This window comes from Corvus hawaiiensis, chromosome 3 (genome assembly GCF_020740725.1).
Source record: "Corvus hawaiiensis isolate bCorHaw1 chromosome 3, bCorHaw1.pri.cur, whole genome shotgun sequence".
NCBI lineage: Eukaryota > Metazoa > Chordata > Aves > Passeriformes > Corvidae > Corvus > Corvus hawaiiensis.
This window is the reverse complement of record NC_063215.1, coordinates 103,484,501-103,499,326: the sequence shown is the minus strand read 5'-3', so window position 1 is coordinate 103,499,326 and position 14,826 is coordinate 103,484,501. Positions and strand designations below refer to the sequence as shown.

Genomic DNA, 14,826 nt, shown 5'->3' with positions numbered 1-14,826 from the left:
AAAGAGAGCACCAGCCAGATGAATTCATGTTACAGTTAGCTTCCTATGACTACTTGTTTGATAATTCTATAGCAAATCAGACTACTACTGACATCTTCAGAAAGATAAAGGTGTTGTGATTCTTGGCTCAGCATGGCATAAATGAGATGTATGGATACAAACTGATTGTTACAGAAAGATCCAGTTTGGCGGTGAGATAAAGTCAGGAGAGGAACAAGGAGAATGCTACTTCATCCCAGAGGAAAACTGAGTCAATGATTTCTTAGTAAAGATATTGGGAAAGTGATGTATCATCTTAATTCAAACACATCCTTTTTGCAATCTTAGAAGATCTAATGTAGTTTGGAAATAGCGTTATGAATGGAACAGGGCAAGACTTCAATTAACAGCAGTTACTCACACCACATTAATAGAATTTCTCCATATAAAATAGCAGATGCTGTGACCCTGTACACGTTTGCAGGAATTCTTGTTTAACAATTAGCTGGTATTTTGGCCATGTGCAGTGGTGGTGAAATCCAAAGGGAGGAAAGTCAGGAAAAGCAGCGTCTGCCTAGCTAAACTGAAGGCTGCGTTAAGCAAGAAGGAATATTAGGGAGAAATTTTAACTTTCTTTTCCTTATATTGTCTTTCATCTGCAGATAATATGTCTATGACAGCTCAACATTTTTCAATAATAAAATAACACACAGTAAGACAACAAATGTCTTTTCTTCCCATCTCTCAAGTATTCATTTTCTCTAGAGATCTTTTGAAATTCATGCAAGAGGTTCCTTGTATGAATTGTCAAAATATGACAGTTCATCCAACTACTGTTTTGTGCCAACTGGAGCATGTTTTCTAACTGCTGTTAGTCAGTACTTTTTTTTTGGCTAGAACTGGCATTAGAAATGCACTTTCATGTATTGTTTTTGCTGCATGCATGGGAGACTTGGTGGACAAATATTTCTTGTGTGGATAATGAGCTCTGACACTTCTTGGAGCAGGAGGAAAGAAAACGAGAGCTATTGCTAGTTGTTCTCCCAACACCCCTTCCTCACACCTCTCTCTGTAGCTGTCTTGAAAGACTGTGCTTATAATTGATTGATGAAGGAGTCCTGGCCCCTTCTTTGTAGTTTGATTTCCACTGAACAAAGCAGCTGTCAGAGATTTTGGTGATTCAGCCCCTGGTGCACGCTGAGGAGCTGGGTGGATATAAAGTAGATGCTGTCATTTTTACAATTCTCTTAACAAATAAATGAATAGCTGCGTTATTGCTGTTTTCTCTAAGCAGTGGCCCATCAGCTGTGGCTCACTCCCCAGCGGATTCATTTAAATGCATCTGGCATGAGGAGAGCTCCGGGCTCCACAGGGAGGCAGGCAGCTCGCTCTGTGCTGGGCATCAAGGCCCAAGCACCCTTCCCAGGGTGTTGCTGGGATGTTCCCTGGGGAAATATTTAGCTCCTCTAAAACCTTTTCTTCAGAATGCAATCTAACCTTAAAGCCCCTTCCAAAGGAAACCTGAGTTGTTTTCCTTCAAGGTGGGCATCAAAGGGACGAGCAGCGCTGTGCTACCAGCCCTGACCCTGTCCAGCAGGCACCACCCCTGGGTGCTGGGGAGAAACTGGCCCCACTGAACTCTTCCTTGCTGGCAGCAAGCTCTGAGGAGCCCTTGAAGCCCTGTGAGGGTACAGCAGCAGCTGTCAGTAATTTCAAGGTCAGGGCACCGTGCTCAGAGACCTGCTGGTGCGGAGGAAGGACACGGAGAGCGATAAGCTAACTTGTGCTAAGTAGCTTGAAATTAAAAGCAGGTCCCTGGTGAGAACAGGCTGCATCTCAGGGCAGGGAGAGGAGCTAGCGTGGTGCCCAGCTGTTCTCCTCACTGCTGACCTCGCAGGTGACTGAGGTGCCTCAGATGGGATGGACCCCAAAGCTGTGCTGAACGGAGCGATGCTGGGGGGCTCTGCCAGTGCCTCCCCAGTTCCCCACATCCCCTGTCAGGCCACACTGCTGCTCTCACATTTGTCAACTCCTGGAGCAGCAGCCCAAGGAGCAGGTGGTGATTATTGGCACAGGCATTTGCTAAGGGTGGTAAGACCCAGGGTGCCTGGCAGGGATACATGGGACATAAGCATCCCTTAAAATGTGCAGTTTGCCCTTTCTCAGAGCTGGGCAATGGAAGGAAACAGGTGAAAGTGTCCCTTCAGACTTGCTTGCTCAGCAGGAACAAGGCAGTTAAGCCCTGCAATTGTTTTTGCTATTGAATTTGTGTGACTGCCAACACCTTTTCCCTTCCCCTTTGGGCCGTTTTTCCTGTGCCCTTCCATCCTGTGGTGGATTCCCTCATTTTAAATTGCTACTGTATCTCCAGTTACACAGCTGAAATATAGCACCAGAAATTCATTTGCAAGAATTCACCTCTTCTTTGCTCCAGTAAGACAATGCTCACTTCCAAGGACCTGGCCTGCATTTAGGTCCTCCTGGGTGTTCAGCAGGCGGGTGAGCTGACAGCCAGAGAGCACAGTGTCTCCTATTTATGGTCTATTTTCAGGGAGAAATACTTATCGCTGCAGGCTTCTTTGTGGCACCCCACATGTGCACCCTGGTTTGGTGAATAGAAATTCAGAATGGCCTGATGCGGCAATTGAAACCCTTAGATTGAATGCCCTGTGCCCTTTTGTACTCAGGGGGAATGGGAAGGCTTTAGGAACTGGCTCTGTCACTAGGATTAATAACTGGAAAATCAATTTGTCATTTCCCTGTCATAAATTAAAAGCTTATAGGCTTTATAACATGAGTAAAATAGAGGTTAGTGGGTATTGATGGAGGTCTCAAAGCTCACTCAGCAGAGCAGATCTCTACTACACAATTTAAATTATGTCTCCTCCACAAGGAATATCTGTCAATATTTGTATTGAAAAAAGACATCCTGTGCAAGAATATTTTATCTGTTTCTACACTGCTGCTTCATTGTTGCTGCTGAAAGAGTTCTTGAGGGAGACTGTGGTCCTGACTTGATCAGTGTAAGTGACCTTTACATTGTGCATTTGTCTGTAGATGTAGTATAAATTAGTCATGTGTGAGCTGATGAGGTGCCACTGAGGTTGTACCTCACTAAGCTGGTCCTGCTGAGAATAGAGAACCTCTCCCTGCTCCCTTGGCTGTGGCAGTGTGGTGAGAAAGCAACCACACCCTTCCAAAAGGGTGCCCACCTGAGAGTAATTGAGGAGTGATTTGTAGGAGTCAGCAGACCAGGAGGGAAAAGGATCTTTTAAAGTCAGACACATGTAGAGCTAGAAGGGAGTAGTCTAAGAGAAACCTACCTGCTGGTGAGAGTTTTGTGGTTGAAAGGAGAGGTGGTTTAGATCAAATAGACCTAATCTTTTGTTGTGCTACTGAAGAAAGGATAATCAGAATAGATTCTTGACAGGAACAGGTTTTTTTATCTATCTCTCTAAATTAGGCTATTTTTGTTCTAAATAAGGTATGTTTCTGTGATGTGTTGTTACACAAATGATCCAAGATGACCCAAAAATGAATGATCCATAATTTGATGTGCTGGAGTGTAAAAGGGTACTTCCCACAAATTACTGTGTTTTGATGTATTACTTATGCTACTATTTTAAGACATTTGTGTATTAGAGAACTCTAATCAGTTTAATTGAAACAGATCTGGTTGCCAGATATTTTAGTTATCTGTGCACAAATTATTGTTGTTAGGTATGTTGATAAAAAATAAATAAATTGACACACTCTCAAGACTCTAACATAATCAGACAAACACAGATTCCAGTGTCTTTTCAACTGAATAGTAGCTTAATTGGCTTTTCAGTCTGTAGTTAATATTCTGTATCTTTTTACATACCAAAAGCTGAACTGATTTGTATCTACAGCCTTTCTTAAACAGGTTTTTATCTTATTTTCATTATAAGCATCACTTTTGTTTCCTCTTTAAAGGCATAATGATGATGAAATCCACTTCTAATAAATTATCTGTTCTGCCTCTCTCAAGCCCAGCAGTTGCAGATAAAAGAGATTGTTGGACAAAGAGTTGTTTGTTCTGTTTAGGAGTTTTTTTATTTATTATTTAAAAAGAGACTTTGCTGTTTTTTTCAATAAGGAGCTTAAATTCCTATAGAGTATTTAGAATCTGTAGTGTCAATATAGGTCTGACATAAATGCCTGTACTTGGTTTAAATCTCTGTGACATCTCTTTTAGAAAGTCATCAGAAATCACAAAAAATGATCCCACTTTACTGACTAGGCACAGTATTCAAGCCCAAAAGCTCTGTGTCTAGTCAATTTATATTGATAGTGGGTTTAAAAAATAATCACTATAAGTTGTGTTAGTTTTAATTGCCTTTCCTCCAGTGTTTGGCTTTTCAGTAAAAGGCAGAATGGCTATCCTGCTTCCAAAGGCACATGGCTACTGCTTTCTGTGCTTAACTGGGCAAGAGAACGATAAACTTGGTGTAGCCTTTAAATGTTAAGACAAAAGTGAAAAAGGAAGGAGAAACGCTATTTTTTTATGCAGTGGTATAAAAAATGGCAGGTGATTTGTGGCAGCAATTCAAGTATTATGAAGGTTTTGTATTTGCAAGTGTGGCTTATGTGGTCTTATAATAGCTAAGACCAGCTTCTCGGTGGAAAAAAAAATTATTGTATATAATTCTTTTTTTATGAAGTATATTACATTGTCAATGGTGAAGGACATTGTGAAAGAAGGAAAGCCTGAGGGTAGGAAGTTAATGTTAGCCTTGGAAGACTGGATGCTCTTTGCACAGATTTTTCTATGTTGCATCAGATAGCATTTCTTTGTCATCATTTCTTTGTACTGAATAGGATAATAGCACTGAAATTTGTGTCTGATACAGGGCTAATTTAAATAAGAGCTTATGAAAAGTACCGATATTCTGGTGATGTGAGGCGACTATTGAATCCTGTAAAAGTTGCAAGTGTGTTTCCACTGACTCACAGACACTGTGGGATGTGTGAGCCTCCCTCTCTTCCAAGGAACGACCTGTTGTAAAGGACATTCAGTGTGACCACAGCCGGCATGTTAGATCATGGCCACTTCTCTGTAGGCTATTCATTGCAAGGGAAGGAAATGGCATTGCTGCTTGCCTTTTCTTCCTTTACTTTCCCCGCTTCAGGCAGAGTCTTTAGCTGTCTGCAGGGGTCATAACACTCAATGTGGTGACTGTTACTTGACTGTTACTTAATCACTTACCCCAATTAAATTGTACCAGTTGTAGGTCAGAGGCCTGCTGTGTTAAGGGCTCCACAACTGATTGATAGCTCTCTTTTGAGATGGGGATTCTGGAAAGTGAGACTGAAGTGGGGAGCAGAGCTGGCTATTGAGTGCTTGTGGCACCACAATCAGACTGTCGGGGGGACTGGAGGAGGAGAATGAGAGCTCCTTGAGGATATCCATGCAGGGCCTCTCTGCTTGGGTCAAGAGGGTTAGAGAGCACAAAGGCTTCTGTTCCAAGCAGCTGGGCAGGAGAGGAGGGGAAGCAAGCAGCAGCTGCTGGAAAGCTCAAGAATATATGAGATTGATCGAGAAGAGAAATGCACTAAGAATGAAATAGTTGATTTGAAATGATTGTTCTTGCCATGTGTGGTCCTTGGCCTGGGCTGTCCCATTTGTCATCCAGTGAGTTCCATCAAAAAAATCCTTGTATGAGCTGTGTTTCTCCCCTCTGTATTTTTTTTGACAGTGCCTTAAAACACATACTGCTCAAGGTGTTCCCTGTGACTAGTAAAGATAATATATGTTCTGTAACCTGTAGTTGAGTGTTTGGTTGCTCTTTTGTCCATCTGGGCTTAGGTACAAAGTTTAATAGACTCCTAACACTTAACAGAGTTTAAAAAATGTTGTGTTTGGTTTTTGTTTTGGTTTTGGTTTTTTTAAAGACCATCTAAGGGACTAGAAATAAGTGGTCTGAGGTTTGGATGTGATATTGCAGTAATAAACTCCATGAATATATCCACAGTTCCTTGCTGCCTAAATTGAAGTGTGCTTCGTGCATCATGAAATTTATATTGATAACTTAGAGGCCTGAAGAGAGTAGGGGCTTGTGCATTTGGATTTAAGGAAATGTGTGTACTCCTTGTTACTGCTGTTTGTGGTGTAAATGGACTCCTTATGTTATATGGTTTCCCTGGTGTTGTGAAGTATTTAAAATGCTGAGTGAATGATAAAGCACCTGATTAAGAAAATCAAATATAAACTGGAAAAAAGACTCTGTTCCTTCCAGCTTGCTGTTAAAAAGGCAAATTAGCTGGGAAAAGCATAGCAAGAGGGCAACAGTATTAACCTTCAGCTTAGAAAATATTTTATCACCAGGAGACTAGGCTGAACCACATAGATCTGTGCCCACAAAGAAGAAATTAGATGCTTAATAGAGAAAGTAATTGAAGTTTAAAAAAATCAGGTAATTTCACTAATTCAGATTATTTGTTTCACCTGCATAGCACAGCAGGACAGAAAGAAAGTGTAAAAGATTCCGAAAGCAGCTGTATTTTTTTCCTTGGGTTTTTTCAAATGGATCTAGCTTGTTCAGAAACACTGAGTTAGTTCAGAAATCATTTCTTTATTTTACTGATTATTGTGTGAAGTGCTGACTGTGGTGACAAAAGCAAATATATACAGGGCATTCCAGAAAATTAATGATCCTGACAATTAAAAGTAAAATCCTTGCAGGTTGCCACTACATGTTGTGTTAAGCAACTCGAACTATGGTGTGATGGTAAACTGGACACTGGGAAATGAATCATAGTTGTACCAGCAGGGTAATGGGTTTCTGAAAGAGAAACATCTCAGAAAGAGAAATCTCTGTTGGAGGCAGTTGCTGGCTGTGCTGCCTGGAGACTGATGTTTTGCAGCAGCAAGTTAGGTTTCTGCTGCTTCTGTTGTCTCAGGAAAGAGTTTCAAATCCAGGGGTCAAAATGTCACCTCTCAGGGTACAGTCCCTATGGCTTCCAGCATATTCCATATGCCCAGGATATATGACTCTCTTTGTAGAGACCTGTGCTCACCGAGGTGGAACATGGGCATGAATCACATTAGGAGTCTTTGCACTCTAATGGTCCTGGCTGAATTTGAAGCAGCATCCCAGAAGAGATTGGCTTTCTGTCCCATTTCATCCATTGACTAAGCTATTTTCCATTCAGCCAGATGATGCCTTTCCCCACTTCAGCCTGAGCTGCCCTTTGACCTGTCCTGAAGGGGAATTACTGGCTCTTGGGCATTCCTTTTGATTTGCTGCTGCCTCCGTAATTAACCTCTCTGTGTGGCCCATTTCAGGCCCATTTTTCCTGTCTGTTTATGGAATTCCCTATTTCTTTCTGCCTCATTATGGAAAAAACCAAGCCCTAACTTACTGAAGTATGAAATGAGTGTGCATACACATGTGTATGTGTACATACCTTCCAGCACAGAGGACATGGGATTTAATTAACCTAGTGTGTTGCATGTCCATTTTCTTTTTCCAGTATTTGACTGCAACTTTGAATCTCCTTGTGAGCTGGAATATTCCTTTACCTCAAAAGATCAGGAAACCCCCAACAACGCCTGGGTCAGACTGAGTGCAGAGGAAATCTTGCATCTAGACCTCCTGGATGGGCCCGAGAGAGATCACTCTGAGAGCACACCCAAAGGTAAGATGAATGCAACTGTGCAATGTCATCAGTTGTGGTTAGTTTTAAAATGAAAACACCCTTGCTTCTACCCCCCAAAATAACCCTAACGGAAAATCCCCAAACCCCACGCAGGCAACCATGTCTTCCTGAAGTACTAAAGACAGCTATAGTCCCTTTGCTTCAGCAGATAATGAGTAAAAACCAAGTGACAAACAAAAGGAGAACGTGTTCTGCACAGGAGATATCTGTTTTCATCTAAAGACAAGCTTGATTGTATATCTGGGAAGCAAAGTATCAAATATAGTCTTGTGTAATATCTGATTTGGGCTGGCCCATGCCATGGATGATACTTGGATGAGAACTGTACTATGGTGCCTGTGTTTAAGGTCATTCAGTGTTTGGAAGAGTCTGGTCTTTGCTCTAGGTTCTGTTTACCACTTGTGTGTTTGCAGACCATTTCAGGCAATATCCTTTTGTCCAGGGCTTAGGTTGTCTGTTTGGTAAGAAAACAAAAGATGGGCTTTGTCCTTAATATAAGAAAAAAGAACCTGTCTCTAAAGAGAGCTAGGAGGTTTCAAAAGATGGGAGTGCAGCAGACTTTTTTCTTTTCTTGGAAAAAGATTTGGTTTGTTGGAATTACTTTTCCTGCTTATGACCATATCTGTGAACAGCAGCATATTTCATTAAGATTGTAAGTTCTGAAAAATTTTTAGATATATTTGTGCTCTTCTAATCCTGGAAAAGCAGAAAAATTCTTAACGTCCTTTCAGCTTAGTGACACCTGCTTGGAACCTTTCTCTAGAGGGTGGTGTTGATCAGAATGGACCTACAAAAATGGAAATGGGGGAGTTAAAGCTACAAACTTTATCCAGGAAAACAAAGAGGTGTCAGGAAGGACAACAAAAATTACAAGGTATATGGAACAGTTTCCATAGTAGGAAAAACTAAACAGACAAAGATACTCTATTCCATCTGCGGTGGCAGGGGTTAGAGGTCTTTAAAATGCAGTTTGAAGAGCATTGGAAAGCAGCTGTGAAGTGGTGGGTTCCAGATTTTTGAATAAGCAAGCAGAGACATTTTTCATGTAGTACTTGAATAAACGGTGCTAATAAAATACATGAATTAATGTTATGGGGCCAGAAGTGTGCGTAAGTTTAAAGAAAGTTCAGATGAATTCTTGCAGACTACATTCATCACTGGATGTTTAATTCAACAGTCTGTTTAGACTCAAGAAGCCTCTTACACAGAAGGCTGCAAGTGAAAGGATCCTTTTCTTAGAAGCCAGCATTAAAGACAGAATTTGACTTTGCAGAGCTGCAGTCTGATTGCTTGTAACAGTTCTTATGTTCAGGCAAATACTGAGGAAATTTTCTGTGGTGCTTTCATTCATATTCTGTTTTCTCATCCATACCAACAGTAGAGTACTTTTCCCCAGATAGCCATTGTAAATTAACTTTTAAGGCCTGTTGATTCATCAGCAGACCAAGTCATTTTGGTGTGATCTGTGTCGTGTGTAAAGCAGATGGACCACATTTGTGCTGCATGCAAATATCTTCTAATTTCCACATCAATGAACATCCACACGCGTACTGAATTTCTTGCTACAAAGATACAGTTCTGGGAAAGTTTGAGGTAAATCAGAATGTCTGTTTTGTTCTTCTGTTTCTTAAATTCTAGTGCAAGCTGGCTGCCCCTGAAATTTAGGAGTTAAAACCTTGTTTTGAATTGAGAAGAATAGCTGTCACTTCTCTGGAGTGGGGAAAAAATGGGGAAAACCCACAAGGAAGTAAATGTATTGTTCCAGCTAAAGAGCCTGGCCAGGTCTCCATGATGCTACACATTGTCAATGTATGATTCTTTTGGATTCTTTTCAGTAAAGTTGTACCTTTGTCTAACTCAGTTTTATGTATCTGTCAAAGCAGAAGAAAGGGAGACTGTAGCCTGAAACCAAAGGTGGTATTAGTTGATGATTTCTGATTGCTTATTGGGTTAAAATTCCATTTCTAAGCCCAAAGTTTGGGGGCTCTCACCTGGAATATAGGCAATTTAGGCTGAAACTTGTGTTCTGCTGTTTGCTTCTATTCTGAGGGGCAGGTAACCAGTGTCAAATTGATTAAGTGGATTTAGATTTGTGGGGCATCAGGGTGGATTATTTTGTGTGGTTTATTTGCTTGTGTATGTTTGTTTTTACCAGGCATGTTGGACATAGTGGTAATTTTTTCTCAGTAGAGCTGTAGGTCTGCAACTCATCGATGACTGTAACTCTTGCATGTATAAAGACTCATTTGAAAATCAACACTTGGAGCTAGCATCTCTCTATTTTAAATCACTTTAATTACAGCTGTTTGGCATAGATAGTTGTGTGGTCTGTTTCAATCTGAAATAATTAAGCACAGTAGTTCCAACCCCCACTGTTTCCTGCAAATTGTACTTGCAATTATCTCAATCTTGTTTCATCTCCTTTGCAGACAGTAATGCACAGAGATAAACAGATAGCTTAACTAGATTTTGGGATGGTTTAGCTCATCCTTGTCACTTGGTTATCAAGTCATGGCAAGACGTTGATAGAGACAAATGCCTCTGCTATGATTCATTAGGCTTCACATGAGTTTCTGTAAAATGTTCAGTAGAAAATCATTGGGAGATCTTCCAAAGAGAGACATTGGAAGAATTTCTGTATTTTTGCCCCTGTCCCAGCAGCATGATACAGCTCAGTGTCAAGAAATCAGAAGAAGTCAGCATGGATTAAGGCTCCTAGAGTAAGAACAAACTTCTGGTGTCTCAGCATCTGGTTACAGTCACAGCTGAGCAATCCACTTACTTGGCATGTTCAGCGTGTAGTGTCACACAAATCATTGATCTTGTGGATAGGAATAGATGGTGAGGTGGCAGAGTTTGATATTAAATTATTCAGGGTAAAAGATTGAAAGTCTAGTTGCAAGGAATTGGAAAGGGATGCTTAACCAGCGAATAGTGGCAGGTGAAATTTAGTGCAGATTGTTTGAATTGAGGTGGTGGGGGAGACAGTCAGAGTTTGACATACATGCAGGCAGATTCTGACCTGGTTACCATCACTTAAGCTGATTTAGGGGTAAGAATAGAGCTGTGAAAGCATCACCTCAGTAACAGTCACAAAGTAAATGTGACGTGGGGGGCTTACTGGGGAGGGAGTAGAAAACAGGAACATGCTATAGTATAAATGTGTGGGGCAGCTGTATTTAGAACTCAGTCTTCTATTCTAGATCCCATGCATCAAAAATCTTTTAGTGCAGCTGGGAAAGTTTTTGAAAAAATGGAAAAAAAGATGATAAAGTATGTAGTGGCTGTCTTCTAGGAGCACTTAACTAGCACTACCCTGCCTGAAAGAGGCATCTAAAGGAATACATTCAGAGTTGTACAGAAATCACAGAAATTTATAAAATCTTTATAAAATATGTATAAAGGTTTATAAACTCCCAAGGGTTTGTAAAGCACGGAAAGGATGAGTACAGAAGGAATAGTTGATATTTCTTCTAACACAGTATTGGACAGCATCAAGCAAAATTAGTAGATGTCAGGCAAAACAAAAGGAGATCCTTCAGTATTTAACAAACAGTGAAACTCTGGAACTTTCTTCCCAGGGTAGTGTTGGTGCTGAAACCTTCTGTGGGTATGCAAGTTGACAGGATATATGCAGGGAAGAACAATTACAGCCACTAAATTCTCTACAGAACCTTTTTTGGCTCAGAAAGTCCTTGTGCGACAGGTTCCTGAAGGTCCGGAGTGGTGGGGGACAACTTTGTTTGTTCTCCCTGTTCATACATTCTTTCCAATGTATTTCCACCTGTCTCTTTTCAGAGCCAGATGTTGAAAGTTAATGGATCTTTGGTCTGGTAGGGTCGGTGTGGTGGTTTGTCCCTCCCTCACCTCCCAGCCCAGGCTTAGGTTCCCTTTGAAGAAGGATAGAAATGCACAAACAGTTTTAGACTAATTTAGAGAGTCAGAGAAAAGTTGCTATTTAAACATTTACTGGTATTTGCTCTTTTGTTAAAGCCTTGGGAATGCTAACAAACCATGCAAAAATATCAAGTATTTGGTAGGAAGAACTGCAGGGCTGTTTGCCTATATAAATGTAGCTTAGGGAGGCTATCAAAGTTTTGATTTTTAAAATTTGTGCTAAAATGCTTCACTCTCCTCTGTTCCCCACATCTTGTAAGCAGACCAGTGAGGGACAGAATCACTGGTGTATCTGCCAATTAGGCCCCTTAAGATCTGCTGGAGTAACTCACATTTCCAAGTCTGGTTTATGTAACTTTCTGTAGGGTCAGAGATTTAAGGTTAAAGTTCCACTGATGTGCTAAAGATTGACAGAAAAACCTCCCCTGCTGGGATCTGAATTGGGCCTGTACATGCTGAAACGAGTAGGCAATCCATTGTGGATTACTAGGCTTCTTTTAATTCATGAATAAGCAAAAATATGGTATAAAAAATTCAAGCATTCTGCATCACTGACTGCATTTATTTATTTTGACAAGTGTGATTAATTTTTAATTATTCATGATCCTTCATAATATATTATACCAGCAAATGCACTGCAGTCTATTGTAATGAAATATGAGGAAATGGAGATCTTGCAACTGTGGCACTATTTCCTAAGGAGATGACCCAGTCTGTGGTTAGAAGCAAGGAGTTTGTAGACCAAGGAAGCTGCGCTTTCAGCTGTGTGGATGTATGTGTTTGTCATGTTCTAGGTAGAGTCATTTGCCTCTCTGATAAACCTGAAATGGGTCAAACCAACCATAAATTCTGTGCCTTTCAACTCTTGAGTCAAACCCAGGGTATGGGGGCCTCTAGGATACAGCACTGAGTTTGACATCCATCATGGATTATTTGACAGCCACCAGCAAGTGGGGCTTTTCAGAGTTCACCTCTCCTGTTACCTTATTGCAGTGCTTGTATTTTCCCTCCTCCAGAGAAGCACTGGCTCAGCTTCTTGCAATGCTGTGTTCCCCAGAGACACAATTGTGGTCAGTAATTGTGGTCCCCGATCTGAGACCACAGCTGGGGCTTCATACGGAGTCAAATCTTACAAAGAAGAGAGAGAACCACTAGTACAAATTAATCCATTGTATTTAAGGAGGCAGGACCAGCAGCAGCTGGACCCAAAACAACTGCACACAGACTGAGTCCAGGTCTGATCAAATGTCAGAGTGATCTGTTTCTAACCGTAAATGCAGTTTTATGCAGGAAGGATTGGAGTCTTTACCATTCCTGACTGTGGTTATGCAAGTGGGTTGCCTGCTCTTTTTTTAAATCTTGTGATTCTAGATCAAGCAAGTGAATTTCTGCTTCTGTGATTTAAAGACTTCAGGACCAGGAAAATATGCAGGTGCTTGATAAAAATTTCTGATGAAGAGATAAGTTGTGGCAGTATGACCACCATTCCAAATAAAAATCAAAAAAGTAATAAGCCACCCTGCAAATGTGAACACCAGTTGAGACAACTTCCTAATGGAAAATGTAGATTAAACTTTCATGAAGGATGGCAGGGGAAGTGGGAGATTAATGAGGACAGTGCCTTAACCAGCCACTGATTAGTTGAAAAGCTCTTATGTAAGTTCTAAAGCAAGAAGTATCTGCATATTGTGTTAATGTGGTTTTAATTTTTGTAATTATTACTAAAGAAATAGAGCAAGGCTAAGGCACTGAGCATATTAGCAAATGGGAGATAATGAACTGCAGGATTATAAAATGGCCTCTGTCTTTAATTTATGATTCATCAGACAAAGAAGAATGAGGTGGATAATAAAAGATAACAAATAATATTTTCTTTCAGATTATCACTTTATTAACAAAACAGTAGAGTATACATCATTGTGGGCTTGCAAGAAATAAGTAGGTGAGAAGTTATTTTTCAGGTAAAACTGAAGCAGAAAAAAATACTCATATCACTTAAAATTCCACAAAAAAAAGGGGGGGGGGGAATTCTCTCAGAAAAAGATAGCTATTTACCAGGGGAAAGAATAAAGAGTAAAGAGAGTAGCTGGGCTCACACTAGACAGACAGAAGTTTTCCCTTTACATTAATTCTTATACTGGTTTGAGGATATGCCTTGATCTCGTAGAATTGATCCAGCTTATGTGTCTTCTGAACAAGATACCACAGGTATTTCTTATTTACTAAATCATTACATGGAGTTCGAGATCTTGACACCTTAGGCCTGGAAAAAGAAACATCAAACCAAGAATTGTTTTCTCAGGAGAATTTCTGATTGGAAGAAAAATGTTTTTGAACCTATCACAAGTTTTGACAAAAAACTTGCAGACCTGAATGTTTACTGCATCTGTCTCTTTAATGCTGGAGAAGAACGTGATCATCCTGGCCTGCAAAGGTTCAATCCAGATGGTTGAATAGTCCTTAAAAAGATACTGCTGTATCTTTTTAAGGTGCTGATACCACCCTAGTTTTATTATTTATATGCTGCAGGTATCCCACGAAGGTTTGTGAACATTTGTACTTTTGCACTTTCATTTAGTTCAAGTGGGATTCAGTTTCCTATTATTTTCCTCTTTAAGATTTAGTCAGTGGAAGTAATTATTGAGTGTGAGTTGAAGGATCAGCTACATACCACAAGCAAAACAGTAGAAGAATTAAGTGAGGTCTGGAAATAACGCAGACTGAAAATTATTCATCAATCCTATTGCAAATGAGAGGTTTATGGATTTGTAGGGATGACTATCAAGTTCTCTGTATACAAAAAGGGGGTTTAGAATTAAAAATAATTTTTACAGTGAATAGTTCTGGCTGTTCTAGATGAGATTTAGATTTTAATACTCAATTTTGCAACATAAGAGTATCAAGTGTTACAACACATACCCATAGGAATTTATGCAACATTAAGACACTAAATGCAAACCAAACTTGCTTCTAGAGTCCACTGGGCTGTGGAGAAGGAAAGATACAGCCTTTTTATAAGGATCAGATTCCAGCTCATGCACTGTCAGTACAAAAAAATGGACCAGGTGTTCCTAGCATTTTGCAGCTTGCTCTTCTCATTAGGAATACACTTTGTAGCGGGTTGAGTTTGAAACCGGGCAGAAACACCAATTAAATGTAGTGGTTTTGATTCAAAATATTCATTATTTACTTATTTTCCTTCTGTGAGATAAGAATTAGGAGAAAAGCAAAGCAGGCCACAAACCTTAAACAGTTGCAGTACAATGA

General features: G+C 40.3%; 1 protein-coding gene across 2 annotated transcripts in view; it reads left to right on the top strand.

Moving 5' to 3' along the window:
• ALK (ALK receptor tyrosine kinase) overlaps window positions 1–14,826 on the top strand; it is a 313,072-nt gene that overhangs the window by 89,244 nt on the left and 209,002 nt on the right. For both annotated transcript variants that reach the window (XM_048296584.1, XM_048296583.1), the window contains exon 3: window positions 7,477–7,641. In XM_048296584.1, coding sequence (XP_048152541.1) covers window positions 7,477–7,641 — 165 coding nt within the window. The remainder of the gene's footprint in view (window positions 1–7,476; window positions 7,642–14,826) is intronic.